This window comes from Micropterus salmoides, unplaced genomic scaffold (assembly GCF_014851395.1).
Source record: "Micropterus salmoides isolate LMB-PRFRI ecotype aquatic unplaced genomic scaffold, ASM1485139v1 Ms_hic_scaffold_3, whole genome shotgun sequence".
Taxonomy (NCBI): Eukaryota; Metazoa; Chordata; class Actinopteri; order Centrarchiformes; family Centrarchidae; genus Micropterus; species Micropterus salmoides.
In genome coordinates, this window is record NW_024042261.1 from 30545370 (window position 1) to 30568657 (window position 23288).

The window sequence follows — 23288 nt, forward strand, 5'->3', positions numbered from 1 at the left end:
TTTGACTCAAGTACAAATTTAAATTGAAGTAATATTTAGCAAGGGTATCTGTAATTTTACTCAAGTACAGGATTTATGTATCATCTTGTGATAATATGGTCATATTTAAAACAATTCTGCTGTCAATTGTATTTATTTACAATGGTAATTGTAAGTAAATAAAATAGTAATATAGTATATAGTAGTAAAATAATCAAACTGATGTTAAGGCAATAAACTTTGTTACAATGTTATGCTTTACATGTGAACTGCATTCATTTGACATATATATAATATCAGGAAAATGTTGTCATTAATAATGTTGTCATTAATAATGCAACTGCTAACCAACCCTATCAACCAGGCTGCCTTTACATTTGTTTGTACTATCTGTGTGATAATCTACTTAAACACATTATAAACTTAATGTCCACTAGCTAGTAGAACAGCAGAAAGTAAAAGTGTCGTTTTCGTTGTTAGGTTGTAAATGATTCAAGGTCTTGCAGCCAAAATGAGACTTCTTGCTGGTGCTTAGCCAGTACTTGCATCATCAGAGTTGGATTTTGGAGTGTGTGTGTGGGTGTAAAAGAGGCTTCAGAGCATTGCACTTTTGTCATGGTGTATTAGCACATACTCATATATCAAACAATATCATATTTTGAGAAAACGTACGTTACAATCTTTTAAAGACGATTTATGCACAGTGGTGCTAAAACTTTACAGTGATTTGTGCTTGTACATGACCACTGTCACTGGGTTTTCATCCACTCAGCGTTAACTTTTAGGTCAAGTCTTTTAGGTAAGAATGAGGAATGACAAAATTATTTCACAACAGTGGTACTGCATTTGAAGTACAACAATAGAGGAACTGGTGGTGGAATTCATGGACATATTAAACACCCACCCTCCCCTTTTTTGTATTTCAAAATAAAAACAAAGCACACTTGAAGAACTGTCACTTTACTTTGGCAAACATACAGTATGACCACATATTGTTTTTGTGCATTATACAAAAGTTAAAATTTGACCTTACACAACACATTGTATGTGGGCAAAGGCATCCATGAATGAGACACTGAGGCAAAAAATGCACTTACAGCTTACTGAGCAGACCATACAGTAGCAAATCTTTTGTTCAAACATCTCTGACATCTAAACCCTCATGGAAATATATGGAAAAGGCCTTCATCCCAATCTTCTTCCTCCTGAGAAGGATCAAGGCTGTTATCATCAGGTGGTTGAGTGGCTGTATGTTTAGGACTTAATCCTTGAGTTTCTAGTCAGAAGTCTTTATCTTCAGAGGATGAAATGACCATGACCTCACGACTCTTAAAGTCCCACACTGCTGTGAGATGGAAGGCCATATTGGAGAAGACCACCAGATACTCAAACAGGGCAAACAATGTATAACCTGTGAAAGGAAGAAACAGGGGCACATGATCTACATATGTTTTGTCAGCGTTTTGTAGCTACAATTTTACTTTAGTGTTCATAGGACTACCATGTTTTCAAATGTTGTGTCATTCAGCGCTTACAGATTAAACCGAAATGATGGAACTGATTTAATACTTACTCCCTGATTCACAGTACATGTTGTGTTTCCAATAAAAGAATCCGGCCAAAACACAAAAGGACACGTTGAGAAATAAGAAGCGCACTTTCCAATGGTGAGACTTGGCATCCTGTAAGGGAAGGGGAAAAAGTAATACGGAATTGGACTGAAATACTGAAAATAACAGTGTTGTGATTTGGCATGTCTTACCTCAGGACTTAATGAATACTTCTTAATAGCCTTCCATAAACGGCAGGTTATCAGCATGTAGATAATAGAACTGACAATGAAGAGGACAAAACCTTCCTTATGTACAACTAATTGGGCATAAATACACAAAGAAAGAGAGTAATTTGGTCAGTAGAGGACAGTAAAAATTAATGATTGTCAAATAAAAGTAAACTTTGAATCAGTGCATTAGTGACCCAACTCTGAATTGTGCTTCAAACTGTTGGGGACATAAGGGCTCAGATTAGAGGCTTAATGATACACTTGGGTCACGAGATGGGCTGATGCACTAGGAACAAGAAGAGAAAAATTTTAACACTATTTTGAAGAAATAAGAAATGCTGAAATATATGAGCGGGGAGTCTGGGGGTCCTCCCCAGAAAATTAGAGCATTATACACTTTCCTGCATTCTGGAAACATTTTATTCTCCAAATTACGGTGGAAATGTCCATATATATATAAAGGGAAACAAAAATTCAGCAGGCAGAGAATTTATGAATAAAAATATTCCAAAATATAATGCAGTAATCAGAAGCTTGTTTTTTGTTTGTTTGTTTTTTTACATTTTTTAAAACTTTTTTGGACAATGCACATTTGCTTCTTCTATTTACATTGCATTGCATGTTTTGTTATTGTGTAAATAAATCTCAAAGCATTTTCATTAGTTGGTTAACATTTCTTAATGCAAGCTATTTTCCTGAATGTTTTTAACAAATACTTTCAAAAAGTGATGGGAACAAAATCAGCCAATTCAAAATGTGGTGGGGACATGTCCCCAGCGTCCCCAGTATAAATGAAGCCTATGGTTTGAGTGCAAACTCTCCAACTAAAATGTAAAATAGTAACTAAAATGTGAATTACTCACAATATGTTTCACTGGATGACACATATGTGAGGAGCAAGAGGCCAAGGTTTTCAGAAATAGAAAATGCAAAGTTCAAGCAGGTGAGTGAACTCTCTGGGAACCTCGAGGAAAAACGTGTCTTGTAAAATTTGAAGTATGTAAACGCCACCAGGAGCCTCGGTGCTGAATGCAATCCGATGCAGAACCGCCATATGTGGCACTCAGGACTTAGGCTTATTGAGGCGCTTATTGATGGCAGGTAATTTGGCACCTGAAACATACAGCAATGATTCAGTAGAGTTTCAAAAATGTATGGAGCATCAAAAGAAAAACATGGTTGGTTCAGTTTGCAAAATAAGATCATTACCTGGCAGTGTGTACCAGTAGAGTCCTCAAAATGAAAAACAGAGGATATGAAGACGCACGTTATCAATCCAAGCAGTGGTAGGCACACAGTAGCCAGAACACAGGTGGTGAACGATATCCTGATGACCAGGGGCCTCTCGTGCCCCAAGATATTTGAGCCTTGTAGCATTGTGGTCTGAAACAATGAAAAAATATTTTAATCTTACAAAGGCGATCAATGCCTATTAGACATCTCACAGTCAAATGGGCTATACGACTGTAAATAAGCTAGATTTCTAAACACGTTTGCATATAGGCTGTAATACATTTATGCGGTGACATTTTGATACATAGGCTATTCATGCATTTCCTGAGCATCTAAAGTCTGAAAAACGAAATCAACCTACCTCCACTAGGGGTAATAACAACAACTGCAAACTGCACACACCTGGCTTGTCAATAACTACGCTATCACAATAGCCTAACATTCATTATATTGGGCTGCAGGATGGACCTGAATATCCCGGATACCAACAACAGGGTGCAATGTCTTACAAAAAGAACTGGGGATCCTCCAGCCATTTTATAATCCTGCGACATGTTTGCATCCACTATATTTTCAGCTGAATTCTCGTAGAAGATGATAATAGGCACGCGGATGCAACATCCTTGTCGTGCGGTAGACGGTAGGAGGAAAATGCATTGATAAACATCAGCACCCGGAAGAGAAAGTGAGCGGAGGAGAGAACTGAGGGTGCTATGTTTTGGGCGTACCACTAACCGACCACATGCTAAATAATGTGTAAAATGTGTCTCTTAATAATAATTTGCCACAATGAAAAAAAGCATATGCATGTACAAGTAAGGGTTTATTGATTGATTCTAATTAGAGGACGAAGCTGGGAGCTCTCCGTGGTGCTGCACTAGATCAGAGAAAGGATCGATTTTTATTTTGTTCCAACATATTTCAAATACATATCTTGCTCTGTGTGCGTGCGTGTGTGTGTGTATGTGTGTGTGTGTGTAGCTTGCTGTGTAAGTCGGATGGCATGTGTGTATGGGGTTAACATGTGGTAGCGTTGTATTAGAACTTGGTCCTTCAATCCGCTGCCCCGCCTCTCTCAGTGCACTTAATGGCCTTGTGCAGTTCCCAAACGCAGCACAGCTACATTCGCTGTCAGAAAGATTTTCTTTTACTTTTATGTTTTTTAGTGAATGAACCTTGTTGGATAGGCTACAGAGCAACTCAGATGGTCTTTGGATCCAGATAATTTGTTTCTGCAAGATGAAACGATGGAGAGTCCAAACTTTATTTTGCTTGCTTCTGTGTGCCAGTATTTTGCCAAGTAAGTTACCGTTTATTTTTCCTTACAATCTAACACCTTCACTTGATATAGGCCATTTAAAGTTAAATCTAGAGAGACAAATCAAACAATGTAGCCTACCAGCAAAGATGGATGAAGAAGGAACATTTGCATAAAATATTGTCTGTCATTTGTAATTTATCATTATTCTAATATTTTATTGATCATCCATTTCTCCTCAAATTTCCATTCCTCTTCCATGCAAGCTGTAACCCAGAATTGACAAAACTTGGAGCCAGTTGTTAAGGGATTTGCTATCATCATAATCCCATAGACCTTCTTTGTATCAGAGGCTTTACTGAAACAGCGTTTCAGGGTTAACATCTGGCAAGCCCAAATCCATTGTTGACGCAGGAAATAAGCTCCAGTTAAAATAAATGTAGAAGTAATAATTTCCTTATAAAGAATGAAAAAAGATATCTTGAAATGGTTTATTTGGAATAACATTTTCACAATCATGTTTTCACAGCACAATAATGTTTAATCTCCCTGTTTATGTCCATTTTAATACTCGTGTTGTAACTCTGTGGATTAAGCATTCAATCATTCATTCATGACAAACCTCACATACATAGTCGGAGCAGAGAAGGTCGCCGCTGCTACATAATAGCAGATTTTCATGATTTCCTTCCAGAGCTTTATAGATGCTTGACATCCCCTTTATCCCCTTCCACCATCTGTCATGCATTCACATTTCCACCCACGTTCTCCCTTTCTTCTGACCTTAGCACGGCTGCTTTTGCTCTGAATATCGCTGTCCAGAGAATTGAACATCAGAATGTCCTTAATAATTTTGTCTGACTGAAAAAATGTTATATCATAATTAACAGAAACACAACAGGTGGTGATATGCCTGTGAATTGTTTCTCTCATTGTCTTAGCCTGTTGGTGTGCTCATGGGAAGTATGCTCAGAAGCTCCTGAATGATTTATTCACCAACTATACTAGTGCGCTGAGGCCTGTGGAGGACACAAACACCATACTGAATGTGACCCTGCAAGTTACACTGTCACAAATTATCGACATGGTAAAACACCACAGTGCACACAAGTCACCACGAGATTGTATGGTTAAAAATATTCTGTGCAGATACCCACACAATAGTATTACATCAGTAATGGCATCTTTATATTTTCATCATATTTAAATTATTTTATTGTAATATATCCCCTGTTGTTGCCAGTAAATTTCTATAATTTTTAATGTTTTACAGGATGAGCGAAACCAAATTTTGACAGCATATTTATGGATACGGCAAGTGTGGGTTGATGCATACCTCAAATGGAATAAAGATGATTACGATGGACTTGATACCATCCGCATACCTAGTAGTTATGTATGGAGACCTGATATAGTCCTATATAACAAGTAGGTCGGACTGGTATTGGGTTAATCATTTAATTATTATCCCTTTTTGTCTCCCGTTGGTCAGTATAAAAGGCACAAGCTGAACATTCCTTGAAGTCATTATTTATAGGATTGTCCAGGCCTCTGTCTGCTTTTATACACCAGTAATATAACTTTTTATAATAAATCTGACAAGAAAAACATAATAACAAATATTGAAATTTTACAATTAAAATCAGAGGTAACAAGATTCCCAAGAGATGCCTCTGCTGACATTACATAGGTAATGATAACAGCTCATACTACGACCACAAACAAGGTGCTGACACATGCAAACACAAACACACAGATATAAAATGCAGACAAAAATCTGAGGAATGAGTACAACTCTCCTAAATGTGTTGTCTTTTCCCTCAGTTGGTATTCTTGTGCCTTTGTATCCCGATCAAGCTTCTTTTTCGAATCATTCTCCACCTACCCAACAAAATTACAACTGCTCTTTAATGATTTATTAAAGGTATCCAAAATTTGCTCTTCATCTATTCGCTCTTGGTATACATGTGAACACCACTGCTCTAATTTCTCTCTGTAGACAAGTTTTCTTTGCCTTTCAGTGCTGATGACCATTTCACTGGCTCCATGGACACCAATGTGGTGATCCGGCATGATGGCCAGATAATGTGGGATTCTCCAGCTATCACCAAGAGCTCCTGCAAAGTGGATGTATCTTTTTTCCCTTTCGATGCTCAGCAGTGCAGGTTCACGTATGGCTCCTGGACCTACAATGGCATCCAGCTGGACATCCTGAATGCCTTGGAGAGTGCTGACCTGGCTGACCTGGTGGAAAATGTGGAGTGGGAGGTGCTGGGTATGCCAGCTAAGAAGAACATCATTCTGTATGGCTGCTGCGCTGACCCTTACCCAGATGTAACCTACACGCTGAAACTGAAGAGAAGAGCTTCCTTTTATGTCTTTAACTTGCTCATACCATGTGTGATGATCTCTTTCCTGGCTCCACTGGGTTTCTACTTGCCTGCTGACTCTGGAGAAAAGGTGTCTTTGGGTGTCACCGTGATGTTGGCGCTCACTGTCTTTCAACTGTTGGTTGCAGAGATTATGCCACCCTCTGAGAATGTGCCACTTATTGGTAGGGGCAATAAAATGGGGTCAAATCCCAACGTGTGTAATGACTGTGTGTTACAACTCTATGTCTTATTGTCTTCCACAGGAAAGTATTACATTGCAACGATGACTATGATCACTGCCTCCACTGCCCTGACCATCTTCATCATGAACATACACCACTGTGGCCCAGATGCCAAGCCTGTTCCTAAATGGGCCAAGAAAGTCATTCTGCAGCACATGGCCAGAATGTGTTTTGTTTATGAAGTCGGAGAGAACTGTATGTCACCACCACCAGAGAGACAGGAGCCTCCAACTGTAAATAACACCAACTGCACCATGAATGGTCAGGCAGGACCAGGCATGGAGGATGGCATCTTAAAAATGGAGAGAGGGCAAGAGACTGTGGGCTCCATGATCGCAGAGGAGAGCGAAGACATGGATCAGATGAAGAGTCCGATAGGCTCATTAGGGAAGAACCCTACCAACCACTACAGCACTTGGAAAAACGGCATGTTCATGAGCATGGACTGTGGAGATTCGGGGGGTCCGAGGAGATGCAGGAAGGGAGGTGTGAGTGATGGAGAGAGAAAAGACAGAGAGATGTCCTGCAGCACCCAAAGCAATGAGAGGCAGCTGCTGCGTAACATTGAATACATAGCCAACTGTTACAGAGATCAGAGGGCCATGCAGAAAAGGACTGGGGAGTGGAAGAAAGTAGCCAAAGTGTTAGACCGCTTCTTTATGTGGATATTTTTCATAATGGTGTTTTTAATGAGCCTTCTCATCATGGGCAAAGCCATCTAACTGCAGAACTTAGAAGTGCATCATGACAGTGTTAATTGGCGTACAAAACACAAAGATTACTACAGGTTAGTATAGGGTTAATTTACGTAAGTACTACATTTCTCCAATAATTTGTTTAATTTCAGATAACATTTTTTCTAAACCTCTTGAAAAAAGTCCATTCTGAAGGCAATATCATCACTCACCCAATTTGATCTCTGATAAACTTCTTGTCTATGGGTTTTGTTGTTGACAACTTGCATTCCTCAACTTTCATCCCAATGCAGTGTGAGATCAATAAATTTTTCTACTGATGGTATTTCCATGATTTTGTACTTGATTTTAAATATATTGATTAGTTTATGTACAGCAACATGTATTTCTTTGTATGTGAAATACTGAGTCAAGGGGTTCAAAAAACCAATATAATGAAGTGACAAATATCTATTGCTGCTTCACAAACTTTATAGACATTGTGTCTCAGAAGCAGAGTAAAATGTGCACAGTCCTAAAACCAATCAATTATTGTACTGGTACAAAAGTACAGTACAAAATGGACGCAGATGAAACAAACACCACAGAAGACAGATGATTAATTTTCTGACCCTGAAGAACACTGAGAGGATTCCAAATACTGTATTTCAGAAACAACTGAAAATGTGGCTTTATTTTACTCATTTAATTTTGGAAAAAAATATACAAATAAACACACTAGTTTGAACACGAGAAGATAATATTTTCAATTTGTATATGTAACAGTCTGGAGAAAGGACATTCAGTGAGAGAATCACACAACTTTACGTAAAAGTCAATATGTTCAGAGATACAGCCAGGCAAGGTTCTGTACATAAAATCAGAATAAGAGACAACAGCATCTCAGTGTAACTCACATGGATTATCTGTTAAATCCCCTGGATCACCGCCATTTGCTTGGCTCTTGATGTGTTTTATCCCTGGGCTTTACGTTGCAAAGTGTGCCATGACTCTTTAATCTAAACCCAAAAGAAAATAGAATACTTAACCTGCAGAACTGTGTTTTGAATCATTTTTGATTTTGAAAATAATATAATTAAGATATGTGTCCTAATATAGCGCCGCTACGTTGGAGTTCACTCCGGTGAACGAGAGGGTTGCCTCCCTACGCCTTCGGGTAGGGGGGGGGGGGGCGACTCTGACTGTTGTTTGTGCATATGCACCAAACAGCAGTTCAGAGTATTCGGCCTTCTTGGAGACCCTGAATAGAGTTCTGTATGGGGCTCCAGTAGGGGACTCCGTAGTTCTTCTGGGAGACTTCAAAGTGCATGTGGGCAATGATGGAGATACCTGGAAAGGTGTGATCGGGAGGAACGGGCCCCCTGATCTAAACCGAGTGGGTGTTTATTGTTAGACTTCTGTGCTAGTCATGGATTGTCTATAACGAACACCATGTTCGAACATAAGGATGACCAGAGCACCCTAGGCCGAAGATCAATGATTGATCGATGATTGATTTTTCAAGGTCTTAGGTGCCTCAAGGGCTGGTAACCCTCGAACACCGTGGTGGACACCGGTAGTCAGGGAAGCCGTCCGACTGAAGAAGGAGGCCTGCCGGGATTTGTTGTCTCTGAGGACTCCGGAGGCGGGTGTGGCGCCTGTAGATACGTGACAAGATAATTTAAAAAGGGTATTACTAATTAAGAGAATACGTTGTGAGGGCTTGCCGACAACGCCACCTAGGAAATGAGCCCTAGGACTCACAGACACACAGGTTCTTAAAACAATCGGGGTTGGAGCAGAGCAGAACAAACCACAGGACCTACAATAAAGGTTAACAATTTATTACAATTAAAAATGTTTATAGTTTAAAACAGCCTTGCTAAAACCCATGTAATGCCCAGATAAAAAACAAAAGCTAAATGAAAGGGGAATATTCCGTGAGTTGGCAGCTCTCAGCACGGCAAACAGTCCCTCTGAGGATTCCTCCGTCCCACGGCCCAGCTTCTCCTCGGGTCGCTCCACCTGTTCTTCAGTCCACGGCTCGCGTTGGTTCCCTATAACAGAGGAAGCACTGGCGAGTAGTGTGCTCACGTCAGTCAATCCGCACCCTATGTCTCCGACCCCGACTCTGCAGCCCTCCCTGCCTGGTCCCCTGTGCCGCCTAGTTGAAAATACGTAAAAGTGTTACTCACGGTTTCCCCGGGCGACAGTCGTACTGTTCGCCCAGGCCTGAGTAAAAGCATGTTGGCGGACGCTGGCTGCTGCGGTCGTCTGCTGGTGTTGCTCTGGGGTCTGCCCAAATCTTCACGGCATCTCCTTACAGGCCTCTATAGCGACTGCTCTCCCGGTCGCCCGTTGCTGCGTCGTCTCGGCTGCTGTGCCGGTTCCGTCCAAACAATTACTTCCCCTTAGGTCTCTCGTAGCTACGGTCCTCCTGCTCGGTGCCCCTGCTCAGCGCCCAATGAGCTGGCCAACATTCCCTACTGCTCTCTCTCTTCTCTAATGCCGTTGCTTCACTTAAAAAAAGAGTCCTGTCCAATCCAAGTGTGGGAGAAGTTTGGAGAAGACATGGAGAAGGTCTGCACCAAAGTGCTTCTGGAGAACTGCCCGCCACCTCAGGAGGGGGAAGAGGGGAACCGTCCAAGCTGTGTACAGTAAGGGTGGGACCCTGTTGACCTCAACTAGGGAGGTAATTGGGTGGTGGAAGGAACTCCTAAATCCGACTGACATGCCCTCTCTAGTAGAGGCAGAGCTGGAGGCTGGTGGAAGTCAATTTGGTAGTCAAACAACTCCACAGTGGTCCCAGGGATTGATGAGATCCGCCCAGAAATGCTAAAAGCTTTGGGTGTGGAGGGGCTGTCTTGGATGACACGTCTCTTTAACATTGCGTGGAAGTTGGGTACATTGCCCAAGGAGTAGCAGACTGGGGTGGTGCTTCCCCTATTCAAAAAAGGGGACCAGAGAGTGTGTGCCAGTTACAGGGGTATCACACTTCTCAGCCTCCCCGGTAAAGTCTACTCCAAGGTGCTGGAACGGAGGTTTCGCCGATAGTTGAACCTCGGATCGAAGAGGAACAATGTGGTTTTCGTCCTGGTCGTGGAACAACGGACCAGCTCTTTACCCTCACAAAGATCCTGGAGTGGACTTGGGAGTATGCCCAGCCAGTCTACATGTGCTTTGTAGATCTGGAGAAGGCATATGACTAGGTCCCCCGGGAGATACTGTCGGAGGTGCTGCGGGAGTATGGGGTGAGGGTGGTCCTTCTCAGGGCTATCCAATCCCTGTACATCCAAAGCGAGAGCTGTGTCCGAGTACTCAGCAGTAAGACAGACTCTTTCCAGGTGAGGGTTGGCCTTTGCCAGGGCTGAGCTTTGTCACCAATCCTGTTTGTGATATTCATGGACAGGATATCGAGGCGTAGTCGTGGTGAGGAGGGGTTGCGGTTCGGTGGGCTTGGGATCTCGTCACTGCTTTTTGCAGATGATGTGGTCCTGATGGCATCATCGGCCCGTGACCTTCAGCTCTCACTGGATCGGTTCGCAGCAGAGTGTGAAGCGGTTGGGATGAGGATTAGCACCTCTAAATCTGAGCCATGGTTCTCAGCAGGAAACTGGTGGTGTACCGTGTGAAGGAGTTCAAGTACCTCGAGGTCTTGTTCACGAGTGAGGTCACCGTTGTGACAAAAAGAGAGCTGAGCCGTAAGGCAAAGCTCTCGATCTACCGGTCAATTTTCGTTCCTACCCTCACTTATCACGGATCCCCCAGTGAGAGCTGGTTAATGTGGTTCGGGAAAGAGAAGTTTGGGGTCTCCTGCTGGAGCTGCTGCCCCCGCAACCCGACCCCAGATAAGGGAATAATGATGGATAGATGGATGGTCCTGGTCAGCTGGGATTGGCTCCAGCCCCCGCGACCCTGTATGCAGGATAAGCAGTTGACGATGGATGGATGGATATGTTTCCTGTGAAGTTCAGAGGAGGGGCAAATTGCTTTTCAGCCAGAATTAAACTGAGATGCAACTTCATCAGACCACAAAACCTGGTTGACCTTTCATCAAGAGATTATCCAATACCCTGAGGCCTACAAGGACAAATTGCATCCTCACTACAGCAATCAGTGTATTTTCAGTATACTGAGTACATTTGTGCTTATTAAGTATTATGTTCAGCTAATATTGGAATTGTAGTATTCAAAAGGACATACTTCAAGTCAGTTTTTACTTTTATACGTTTTGGTAGGGTAACAGGTAACAAATTCTCACTTTGAATGTCACTCTAGGCATTTGTCATTTAATGAAAAGAGTAAAATTAACTTAAATTTATAATGTTAATATATATCTGCCAACCATATTAACAGGTAAAAAAACAAAAACAGCTGTTCATTTTGGATATATAATGTATGTGTTTGGTATGTTTACAATATATACTTGTATGCACAATATTATATGCACAACAGAGTTCAAGTTTTAAATCCCTACAACAAACAATACAATACAATACAAATACATGAATATTTACCTAATTGTATGCTCATTGAGATTCCTAATTATAGGAAAAGTTTAGGCATGGTCAGTGGAAATTGTGATTTTAGTGCTTTTCATGAACTAACACAATTAGTAACCAAACACAAAACAATGTTCTTGACACAAGATGTTAGTAGAGAGCTTATTATTGAGGTATAGCACACTGGGGCTATGGAAACTAGAGTAGACACTCATTCTGCAGCCTTCACACTTTATAATGATAATCTGCTTTGTTGATTTAAAAATGTGACTTGCAAATTAGAAGAAGTTTATCCATGGACCAGTTTATCCATAATATTTGGTAACAGAAGACAAAGATCTTGTGTTTTCAAACAAATATTTAAGTATAATTAAGTATAAATAGTATGCAGAAGGAACTGCAACTCAAGTAAAAAATATATATTGTTTTAGTTGAAACATCCGTTTATTAAAGATCTTTGAGTTCCAGATACAGAAATGCTTCAGAACAGGTGTAACAAGTGAAAAGACAAGTAAGAAACAGAGGACGAAAGGTATTAGGATGGAGTTACTTTTTTCCCCAGATAATTTTATCCCTAAATTACCTTGTTTACAATACAAAAATATAATGACTAGATTTGAATTATCAGGGACCATATAAAATAAAATATGTGCAATCTTCCTTAAATCTGGGTAGTCTGTGAAGCAAAGCAATTTACCAGAGCATAATAAGATACAGAACAAAGTGGCTTGCACATGTTTGCAGCGCTCTGTTATTGAACTTTTTGATTTCTTGATCCAGCAGATGAGAGCTATTCTGAAATAGGTGACAACTTTGCCTCCAATGGAGCAACTAAACAGCAGGACAGCGAAAATTAGTCCATAGATATTGCTACACATCCTCACAAGAAAGCTTGAACAGTGCTGCATTGTCACAATAAGTATTATGTGTAACAGATCTACAGCGGGAAGCTGATCAGAAAGTGTGGCTGTAAAAGGCTTGAACCACAAACTGTGTGTTGAAACCATTCTTTTGAAAGGATGTGAGCCATCAGCTGAAGCAGTAGGACTTTTAGATCATTGACGTTATCTATTAGAACCTTGACAGACAGGTAACAAAAAGAATGTACATCGGCTGGTGCAAACTCTTTTCAGTGATGATAAGTACAGTAACTCCAACGTTGGAAAAAAGCAGGGGAAAGTAAACAAACACCAGTTAAAAATAATAATAAGGTACTAGGAACTGTGGAGATATTTCAAGGCCTTGGATCATTTGGTCATGTTGCTTTCCATTCTGTTTAATTTGATGAGAAACCTAAAAGAGGAAAAATGTTCAAAGCCTTAATGGTAGTAATGGGTGGGAAGAAATATACATTGAAACATGGCAAATACGAAACAAAACAAAATCATTACATAACAAACATTTCAGAGAGCATAATGGGCACCATACTGTTACTTATTGTGCACTTCATTCTTTATTCCAAAAATACATTAAGTGATGCTTACAATAGTTAATCAGAATAAATGAAAAACATCAATGAATTTAGCTTTGCATGTAAATACACTACTTAGTTTTTTAGAAATAATTAATTTCAGTCTATTTCTCTTGTATAGATACTTAAATTAACTGAGCACAAATTTCTGTTCTGTAAAGGCAGGGACAATAACATGATAAACTTAAGACCTAATACCTCTAACCAGTCAAACCTCTCAAGTACGTATATCAATTATATCATTTTATATCAAATTCAATGAAATGCTATGCAAATACATGTCTGCAAAACAGTCAGGTTTGTCAGTCTTAATTCTTATCTGTATGCATCACAGTTGATGTAATTCTTTAAAGGGGCCTATATGTAGTTTTTCAATGAAATCACTTATTAATAAATCACTTTGTTTTTTTTGTTTTTTTTTACCAAAGTGTACAGGAAAAAGGCCAAAGAAAGTAATTAGCCGGTCAAAAGGAATTATCAAAGCAACTCAAGGGTTCAGCATGTTCATTTCTCTTGGGTGAGATGATTAGTCTTTCCTAATGTCCTAATGTCCTAACAGCCCTTTTGTATGCATGAACAATGTCCTTGTTCCCAAAGGCCTTGTGCGACCACGTAATTCAATTAGAATTTTTCTATAGGATATATAACAAATATGAAAAGGCTGAACAGTACGTCATATGTTAATATATTGAGCCATTTGACAAATGTTTTAAAACTTTGGATTTTTTTACAAAACATTGCAGATGAATGGAGAGAAAAACACATAAAGCTTTGACAATGTGTGGTACTTTACGTCAACTGAAATAAATCTTTTCAAATGCTTCACATGATAACACACTTGATTAAAGTTAAGGAATCAAATGTTTACAACTTGTAATGTCACATTCAACATCACATGTTAGAGCCTCCATTGGGAGTTATTAAAAACAGTCTCTCATCAACTGAAGGTTTATTAATTGTCCAGGGATTAATTACAATGTGAGACAGTTAATAACACCTCATTTAATTATATCTCAAAGGGGTCCATTGTGCCCAGATGTGTTTTGTCAAAGTAATGAGGCATCTAACTGATGTAACGATGCCTATTTATATTGTATCTAGTTACATAATATTATTGCTGAGCTCTTTAGCTGAGAAGTTGGATTAGAAAAAATAATTTCCAGTAAATTATTGCTGTTGTGTGATGTTTATACAGCCGTTCCAAAGTAATGGAAGACATCTAAAGAAGAGAAGACAAGTTTTCGCTTCTTTAGATGTCTTCCTAGACGCACTGTGGGCCAAAATGTGGCTTTGATATTAGACTTGATAGTCCACCATTAAAATAACAGCCAACTCTATAGATGGATTTATACAATTCCACCTTTAATGTCAAATAAAAGAGGTCCAATGATAGGCCACAGACATTTGGTGCCAAAATTTCTCCATCTGTTGTGATCAACAGTACTAGTTTAAATTGTTCTTTATCTGTTGTTTTTTCTTTTTCTTTTTTAACATCTTTAGCCTGTTCCTTATACTGTCGTCACTTTTAATTATCATCACATCCCATCTTGTCTTTTCTTATCATTTTGCTGGTAATGAATTCCGTAATTCTATCAAGTCAGAGATAATCTAATGATTTTAAGATATTAGACATCAACTGTCTCTAGCCGCTGGTAAGCTCGTTATGCTCAAAGATTTCTGTACACTTATCTTCCTGTGCCAGAAACTGGTCCTAGGCAGGTGTGACTTCGCTAAAACCACTATACACTCTTTACTAACAGTCTATGAAAACTCTTGATAAAAAACCAAGGAGCTACCATCATTGTACCATCATTCAAAAATATAATTTATTGACCCATGATAGTTTTATTTGTTTAACAGATGTGCCTGATGTATAAATGAATTCATGATCTTGGGCCCCCACCACTTAAACAATGTGTGTCATTCTGCAGGGACAATGCTAGGGTTTGTGATGTACTGTTGTAAATTTAGCTAATTGTACTGCTTTTAATTGTTGTATTATATGGTTTGTATTTTTTTTATATCTTCCTGCCCAGGGACCACAAATGTAAATGACCTATATACTGTAGCTATGTCTGGCTCCTGGCCCCTGTTAAATAAAGATATAGATTTTCCCTGTTTGCAAAATCACTGACAATCAATGGTAGAAATGAACAAAGCTTAATAAACAGAATGCGGTTTTTGTATTGAGAGGCGTCTTTTTAAAATTGTATTATATTGGGAGTGAGCGTTCTGCGCGCTGTTAATGCGCCCTGGGGCCTCTCATTTTGGCCGCCTGCTGCGCCTTGCGTTTTTGAATGAGTGCTCTAAGTGCACAGAGTTGAAAAAAATTCAACTCATGCCATTCGCGTTTTTTCCCATTGTTCAATCTAATGGATGGAAAGACAGGCCCTCAGTTGTGCTTACAGAAGTTTACAGTTGCTTGGATTGTCCGAAGACTGCAACAGTCTGTCCCCGACTCATCTTAAAATAACCCTTAAACTGACCATTATTAAGACAAAGCCCATTTTCTCAACCAAAAAAGGCATTGCTGTGCGCCTTTTTCAAACCTGCAAAGCGCTTTCTGTCTGATCGGGCCTGATTCTTCTTTGTCGTTATATGGCAGTTGGCATTACCGCCACCTACTGGATTAAACAGTGCAAAATATTTACAGTGTCCACCCAAAGTGATTCCATTCACAACTATAGTCCGTCTAGTTATTTTAAGTTATTTTTCTTCCATTTTGTGTCTAGCATTCTCGTGACTCCCCTGGGATCAGGTTGCAAACCCCAGGGGGGTCCCGACCCCCAGGTTAAGAACCACTGCTGTACAGATACCCTTGCTAAATATTAATCCACTAAAAGTATAAGTCTTCCATTGAAATTTCAGCTAATTCTGTCAAAGTACAGAAGTAGCTGCTTATAAAAATACTTTAGTATCAAAAGTACTATCAGTATTTCCATGTTTGTCAGGGGTTGCTGACATGATAAACAGAATTTAAATATACAGTAGCACACTTTCCTACTTATTAAACAATGGCATTCATTATAAACCAGCCACGGTGTTTAGTCTGTATTGACTTTTATTGTTCAGAAGTGGCTTGCCATTTTACGCCTACAGTCACAGGGGAAAATACCAGGTTTAGGATATAAATAGCAATGAAAATCTGACAATAAGGTAGTCGGATGGATTGAAAGCTGGTCCCTGACCCAAGAGAGCAGCATTCAATTTCTGTGTCAAACAAAAATTTAATGAAAAGACAAGATTTTTGTCTTTATTTAAGTTAAGTTTAAGTTAAGTTACAGGTGTTGTGCCGAAAAGTGATCATCCGCCAAAAACTGATTGCCCTCCGTGGGAGCGCGCACTGCATGTTAAGCTGTAATGCCCAGTATCTATACATCTACAGCTGCTTTTATCTAGTCATAATGTGCAAATAAGCATCACTTTATGTCCGTGTTAGCAAAGCTATGTCTTTGTGAAACGTTAATGTTTCTTGCAACGGAATGAGAAGTGTTGCAGTTTATCAGGCCTGACAAAACGTTATTTCGAGCAATAAATTTAGCCTATTGTTGCAGATGAAATTTGTGTTTGGTAGGCCCAAGTTAATATCCTTGTATTTGGAACACAGACACAGTAGTCTTTAATTAACATGAATCACGGCTGGGTTATATTGTAGTGAACCAACCAGTGTTCATTTCATTATTTTAATGCCAAAAGGAAAAAATCCAGAATCTCTCCCTTTGTCTCTCCCTAAGAGAAGGTGAGATTAGTTATTTTACCTAGGGGGGCCTCATCCCAAGATTTGGCCTTTGTGACCTGCACAGGAAAGACACAGCTTTGGTTGTGTAGAAGTACCCCTGCACAGACTCAAAAAGGCATGCTAGACAAAAAACTTTTTATTCTGGGACCATCCAACCACTCTGGCTGTAAAGGTGTCACTACGGACACTCCACAGAAAGACCAAAAGGTAAAGTAACCATGGTAACCAGTCGCACCCTCCTGTTACCTCAGAAACATCAAAGTAAAGAAACCCCCTTTCTTTCAGTCCTGATTCTCTACCCCACAAAAAGAGCCATAAAACTAAGGACTCTTAACTGATTGCAACACACACACACACCCACATACAAAGGCTGCCCCCTCCTTTTCACGCCAAACTGCGCCAGAGAAAGGACAGCCTCAAATTCCTTTTTATGAACAAAGAATGTCTTTGCCTTAAACTTGTTTTGTTGCTCTGTTCAGTTAGATACTCTTTAACAGTTACTCTTTTCAATTTTGAGTAGTTATTACCATGTCGTATTGTTTAGAAACTATGTTGAAAAGAAGGAACCATAAAGAAAGTTAATTTGAAGTGCTGTTATTTTTCTCCTGATGCTCATTCACATTCCTGCCTGTGTCTTATGTTTTATACAAAATCTTTGTTCCAATGCCTTTTCATATACTTCCCAGCTCCTGAGCCAAGGATTGAATTAACTATAAAGTTAAATAGTCAGAATTATTTCAAGGTCCTTTCATAAAACCAGTGGTCCCCACAGAGAACAAAAGAGTTGCCGTTGCTCTTAAACTCTCTTTGTGCTTAATTTACATTACTATCTATGTTTTATTGTTTATAATGTGCATCAAGTATGGCCACTGACAGATAACAGGAAAATGTAAGCCTCACTGTTTCTGCACCATAGTCCATTATAAACCACATAATACATGAAGTTTACAAAGGCATTGTCAGGTGAGGATCAAGGCTCCGCTTTTTTTAAATACAACAGAAACACAAAGTAGTTTGGAATGTACAAATTACGCATTTGTGTGCACAGTGGCGAAGCACTATCAAAAAGAAAACGTTTTTTTAAATGCAAATTCAGATTAATTGTTGGTCACTTGATAGGCATGTTATGTGTCCCTATTACCAGATTTTTCGGGTGTTTCCCAAGTCGTAAAATACTGTATTACAGGAATATGAACACAATGTAGCCATGGCCGGAGGTTGCGTGGGTGCACAGGGACGGCCAACCCAGGGAAACCCCCACTGCTAGAGAGCCCACTATGTGGAGTGTGAAGTTTAGCTCAGCTGATTATAGTGCATACAAACAAACAACAACATTATATGACAATATGATGTACTGGGAGAATTCAGCAGCTCTTATCAAATGAAACAGTCCCTTCACTCATGGTTTCAATGGTAAACCACCACAAGAACGACAACTAACCAACAACCAACAAACACACTAGATTCTAAGGAGATACAATTTAATAAACATAAATCATAAAGCAACATCTGTATTTCAAACAAATGGCAAACTTATTAGCACATTTTAACAAAACTCCCTTCACCCTAATGCATCATGGGAATTCTGAGGGACGGATGTAGGCCTCATAGCAGGTTCATCTGCGCAGTGTTGCTTGACGCTGGGACGCTTCCTGGACACACTCAGTCTATGGATGCACTGCAGTGCTGCTGGTGTGAGCACAAACATTTAGTAGAAAGGCTGCTCTGGCAGCAACGAAGCGGACAGACTCTGTGGACTTTCGGAGTGCGTCTGGGGTCATGTAAACTTGGTTAATATGTGTTTGTAGCAGGTGGACCCACGATGAAGCTCCGCCCCCACTGTGCTGACAGTCTAGCTCCGCCCCCGCATGTAGCACTTCATTTCTTGATGTGGCTGTTGTTTATTAATGAACAAATAACAATATATTCATAAAAATACATGTTTTTACTGAATAATTAAGTAAATATAATTTCGTAAACCTCATTTCTTTACTGGCAACTCTCTGCTATCCCACAGAGGACATATTTTGTCCTGTCTTAGGCACCGTAGCTATACAACTCGCTTGGATAGGGGAGGTGGGGTGCAATTGGCAACTATCACCAGTAGATGCCACTAAAACTTACACACTGAACCTTAACAATTCTAATTGTTACAGACGATTAAAAATAGTTTCCTTTCCTTTTATCAAATGCTTAGAAATTAAGAACTGTATAACAGTTTATGACATTTTAGAGTTGATTGTGGAAAGGTATTTGATTAAAACACACGCAAATAGACTTTAAGACCTTATTAAGGTTTAAAAAACAGAATCTCCGAGGAACAAAGCCTCCAAGGAGAGCAACAATTAAAACACAGCGGAGCTCTCGGTTTGTCATCTCTTCGCTTACACTCTGCTCTTCTCGCTTGCTCCTGCAGACGCTCCTAGCAACGTCCCACACCCAAGAGGGTGTTAAAGTTTTCCTTTAACTCACAGCAACTTACTTTGCCTATATCCGCGAGGTCTAGAGTACCTTAGGTAAATTTACCTTTTGTTTTGTTTGTTTAAAGTTATCAGACCGTTTAATTCATGCAAATCTTAATTCAGAAACAACCAAGTGTCTTTTAAAGCTTTATTTTAGTTCGAATTAACTTCCATTAAGTTACTCCCAGCGACAAACAGAGTTTTGCCAATGACGCAAGCTGGTTAGGCCTGCACCAGCGGTAACACTGAGTACATCAACCAACAACAGCCAGGGCTAACGCCTCTATCACTGCAGAGTTCCAGCAGCTACCAGCCGATTAGGACAAACCTGCTTGCAGAAAGCCAGTCCTGGCGACCGGCCGTGTGGCCTGCCAAGCAGCTGAGGGCAGCGAATGCCAAGGAACCGAGCAGCTAGTTGAGGGCCATCTGAGCATCATATCAGCTGAGGAAACCAACAAAGCAGTGAGGCAAAACCAAACTCTGCATTTTGTGGCCAAGTTGATGTCCTTTAGCCTTTAATCTTTTAGTCCTAAAATTCATAGCCCAATAAAACTTAGTTATCCCCATAACTTGCATCCATTCGTTATCTTACTCCCTTAGTCATGTGAACCACGCCCCAACCAACAAAAGCAGCGACACACCCTGTCTCTCTCTCTCTCGTTGTGCTTGTTCTCTTGCCCTCTTCAACTGTGCTTCGGCACGCGCCCAGCGTGCTCCCTCTCCCGGCAAACGCCCTAAGAAGTTCGACCCGGCGCAGTGAAGGCTCTTTGTTCGTTTCAAGCCACACTCGCGAAGCGCCGCAACCTCGACTTTTCCCTCGTTCCCAGCAACTTACTTGCTTTTTCTTTTGTTTGTTAAAAGTTATCTGATCGTTAAGTTACACTAGTTTTATTCGTTAATTAAGAACGTCCAAATTCTTTTTAAGCTTTATTCGTCGAACTAACTTACACTTCTCCCACTGAAGCCGAACCCAGCCACGTGGGCCCGTCAGCAGTAACCCAAAGGACATCCAAAAGAACAGCCTAATTGCCAGACTGAGGACGGTCAACACTGGAGTGTTTTTCTACATTCAGACACGGAGAACCCCTGGAAAATTCCCTAGCAGAAAGCCAGGAATCGGGCAGCTAGCGTGGGGACCCGTGCGACAGGCCAAGGCAGGTCGACGGCCCACAGTAAGGCAAACCAAGGCATTCTGTGATCAGTGATGTCCAATAGTCTGTTAATCCATTATCTTTAGTCATTAAAACTCCTAGACAAATTTAACCGAGTTAGTATCATCTAACTACTTTCATTAGTTCTCTTCCGCCCTGTGAATCAAATTCTCCCCACAATAGAACCCCACATTCTCATTGTTAAGATATTGTTTATTTCTTTGATGTATATTTAACCGCATTTATATCCACCTTTAGTTATTTAAGAAATTTCACTGTAATCACAGGAATTGTGTGTGTGTATTGACTACCTCCAAGTCCCTGCCACGAGAATTTATTTTTATTTTTAATTCTTCGATATGAGACTGACTGATTGATTTAGGATAATTGAGCGATTATTAACTAACTGATCACTAGTGAATAATTGTATAATTATTAAAACGCTACCCAGAGGTCCAGAGACTCTGGGTGAATTAAATCTCTGGTGGTGCCCTGCGAAACGAGAGCTGTATGAATTAATATTCTCTGAATATTAGAATTCATAATTTGTATTAATCCTCATACGTTTATTAAGATCATAAGTGAACTCAGCATTCCAGGGTCTGTGGATCTGACGGGCGGATGTTTATGGATAATATGTCCAAAGGGAAGCAGATACAAGGAAAACAAAATGGGTCCTAAGACCGACCCCTGAGGCACTCCATATTTAACTGGACAGAACGAAGAGACATAGTTGTTTACAGACAAGCAAAACTTCCTATTTGACAGGTAGGATGAAAACCATTCTATGGCCGTACCAGAGATCCCCACCCAGTGCCTCAGTCGGTGTAACATGATATTGTGATCAATGGTGTCAAAAGCAGCGCTAAGGAGTACCAGGACTGAGCACATGCCTTCATCAGAAGACATTAAAAGGTCATTGGTGATTTTAAGCAGGGCAGTCTCAGTGCTAACTGAAACTTTTCAAATAATTTGTTATTTTCCAGAAAATAGTAATCCGTTACACTACTCTTTACTGGGAAAAGTAATGTTATTACAGTGTTACTGCCCAACTTTTGTTTTTGTTTTTTTACAGATCTGCATGATTCATGTGGGTCACATTTTCAGGCCAGAAAATCCGTAATTCCGGATTAATCAGGAAAAATCACATCCCCTGAAACAAAAACAGCACAGTCATTGTGCTAACCACTCCTAGCTATGCTTGCTATCAATGTTCTAATACTACATATTGTTCAGTTTTTAACTAAACAAAAGCATAGCAACTATATTTATTGTCGTAAAGGCAAAAATTGGTAATAAAATACTGTGCAGGATATACCGGAGACACCGAAGGGGGAAGCATGCTGGCGCACTGGTTAAACTGAGACAGCGGGGTTTTCGAGCTCCGCTCCCTTCGATCCACCTGGCGAATGTCCCCACTCTGGCCAACAAAATGGATGAACTGCTGCTCCTCAACAGAACTAACTCGGACTTCTGCAGATCTGCCTCCCTCTGTTACACCGTATCCTGGGTCAACGGGCACACCCCGGGCAGCGCACTTTACCTACCAAGATTCGAATCGAAATCTGCTAAACCTGTTGTAAAGAAAAGATGGACTGTGCTGACTGAGTGTTTTTGAGGCTGCAGCCACTGACCTGGATGAACTAACTGACACTGTGACATCTTCAGTTTTTGTGAGGACATGTGTGTGCCGACTGAAACCTTCCACACATATACAATAACCAAAAATCCTGGCTCACAGCGAAACTCAGGCAGCTTCATCAGTCCAAAGAGGAGGCCTTCAGAAGTGGGAACAGAGCCCTGTTTAACCAGGCCAGGAACACACTGACTAAACAGATCAAAGCAGCTACGAGGAGCAATGCTGAAAAGCTAGAAGACAGCTTCACTGCCAGCGACCCTGCGTCAGTGTGGAAAGGCCTGTGGACACTCACTAACTAAAAGAGACCATCCCCCAACACTGCTGGTACTCAACAACTGGCTGACAAGCTGAATGGTTTCTACAGTAGGTTTGAGAACCCTACAGTCACACCTCTCCCCTGCTCCAACACCATCTTCAAACAATCACCTTCCCCCACTGACACGCTGTCACCCTCCTTCACCGACCCTTCTCCTGCACTCATGATCTGAGAAGAGAATGTGCGCCAGCTCTTCCAGAAGCAGAATATCAGGAAGTCTCCTGGCCCAGACGGTGTGTCACCATCCTGCCTGTAAATCTGCGCAGACCAGCTTGACCCCATCTTCATACATATCTTCAACAGATCACTGGAGCTGTGTGAAGTTCCCTCCTGCTTCAAACACTCCACAATCATCCCGGTCCCCGAAAAACTCTCCATCTCTGGATTAAATGACTACAGTGAGGCTGGGGAACATCACATCCAGCACACGGACTATTAGCACTGGTGCCCCCCAGGGGTGTGCTCTC

At 40.6% G+C, this 23288-nt stretch overlaps 2 protein-coding genes and 1 pseudogene across 3 annotated transcripts; 1 reads left to right on the forward strand and 2 right to left on the reverse strand.

Moving 5' to 3' along the window:
* Window positions 1–923: 923 nt before the first annotated feature.
* On the reverse strand, window positions 924–3664 carry LOC119883187 (post-GPI attachment to proteins factor 2-like). 2 transcript variants are annotated; one of them, XM_038693753.1, is made up of 6 exons: window positions 3505–3664; window positions 2972–3145; window positions 2626–2875; window positions 1742–1848; window positions 1553–1661; window positions 924–1390 (listed from the first exon to the last, which is right to left on the reverse strand). In XM_038693753.1, the coding sequence occupies exons 1-6, from the start codon at window positions 3547–3549 to the stop codon at window positions 1260–1262; spliced, it is 816 nt and encodes a 271-aa protein (XP_038549681.1). In that variant the 5' UTR covers window positions 3550–3664; the 3' UTR covers window positions 924–1259. The 2 variants fall into 2 exon arrangements, with proteins under 2 accessions (XP_038549681.1, XP_038549680.1); XM_038693752.1 differs by having other exon boundaries at window positions 3357–3653.
* Window positions 3665–4167: 503 nt separating this feature from the next.
* Window positions 4168–7887, forward strand: chrna10a (cholinergic receptor, nicotinic, alpha 10a). Its single transcript, XM_038693743.1, has 5 exons — window positions 4168–4295; window positions 5195–5340; window positions 5527–5681; window positions 6275–6807; window positions 6889–7887. The coding sequence occupies exons 1-5, from the start codon at window positions 4235–4237 to the stop codon at window positions 7587–7589; spliced, it is 1596 nt and encodes a 531-aa protein (XP_038549671.1). The 5' UTR covers window positions 4168–4234; the 3' UTR covers window positions 7590–7887.
* A 2671-nt stretch (window positions 7888–10558) lies between these two features.
* On the reverse strand, window positions 10559–23103 carry LOC119882469 (annotated as a pseudogene).
* Window positions 23104–23288: the final 185 nt, after the last annotated feature.

Coding starts and splice junctions, on each gene's coding strand:
- LOC119883187 (XM_038693752.1), bottom strand. CDS start 3,437: ATGTTAGGCTATTGTGATAGCGTAGTTATTGACAAGCCAGGTGTGTGC. Junction 3,146..3,356: donor TGTTATTACCCCTAGTGGAG/GTAGGTTGATTT, acceptor TCATTGTTTCAG/ACCACAATGCTACAAGGCTC. Junction 1,849..2,625: donor GTCATCCAGTGAAACATATT/GTGAGTAATTCA, acceptor ATGCCCAATTAG/TTGTACATAAGGAAGGTTTT.
- chrna10a (XM_038693743.1), top strand. CDS start 4,235: ATGAAACGATGGAGAGTCCAAACTTTATTTTGCTTGCTTCTGTGTGCC. Junction 4,296..5,194: donor GTGTGCCAGTATTTTGCCAA/GTAAGTTACCGT, acceptor TCATTGTCTTAG/CCTGTTGGTGTGCTCATGGG. Junction 5,341..5,526: donor TGTCACAAATTATCGACATG/GTAAAACACCAC, acceptor AATGTTTTACAG/GATGAGCGAAACCAAATTTT.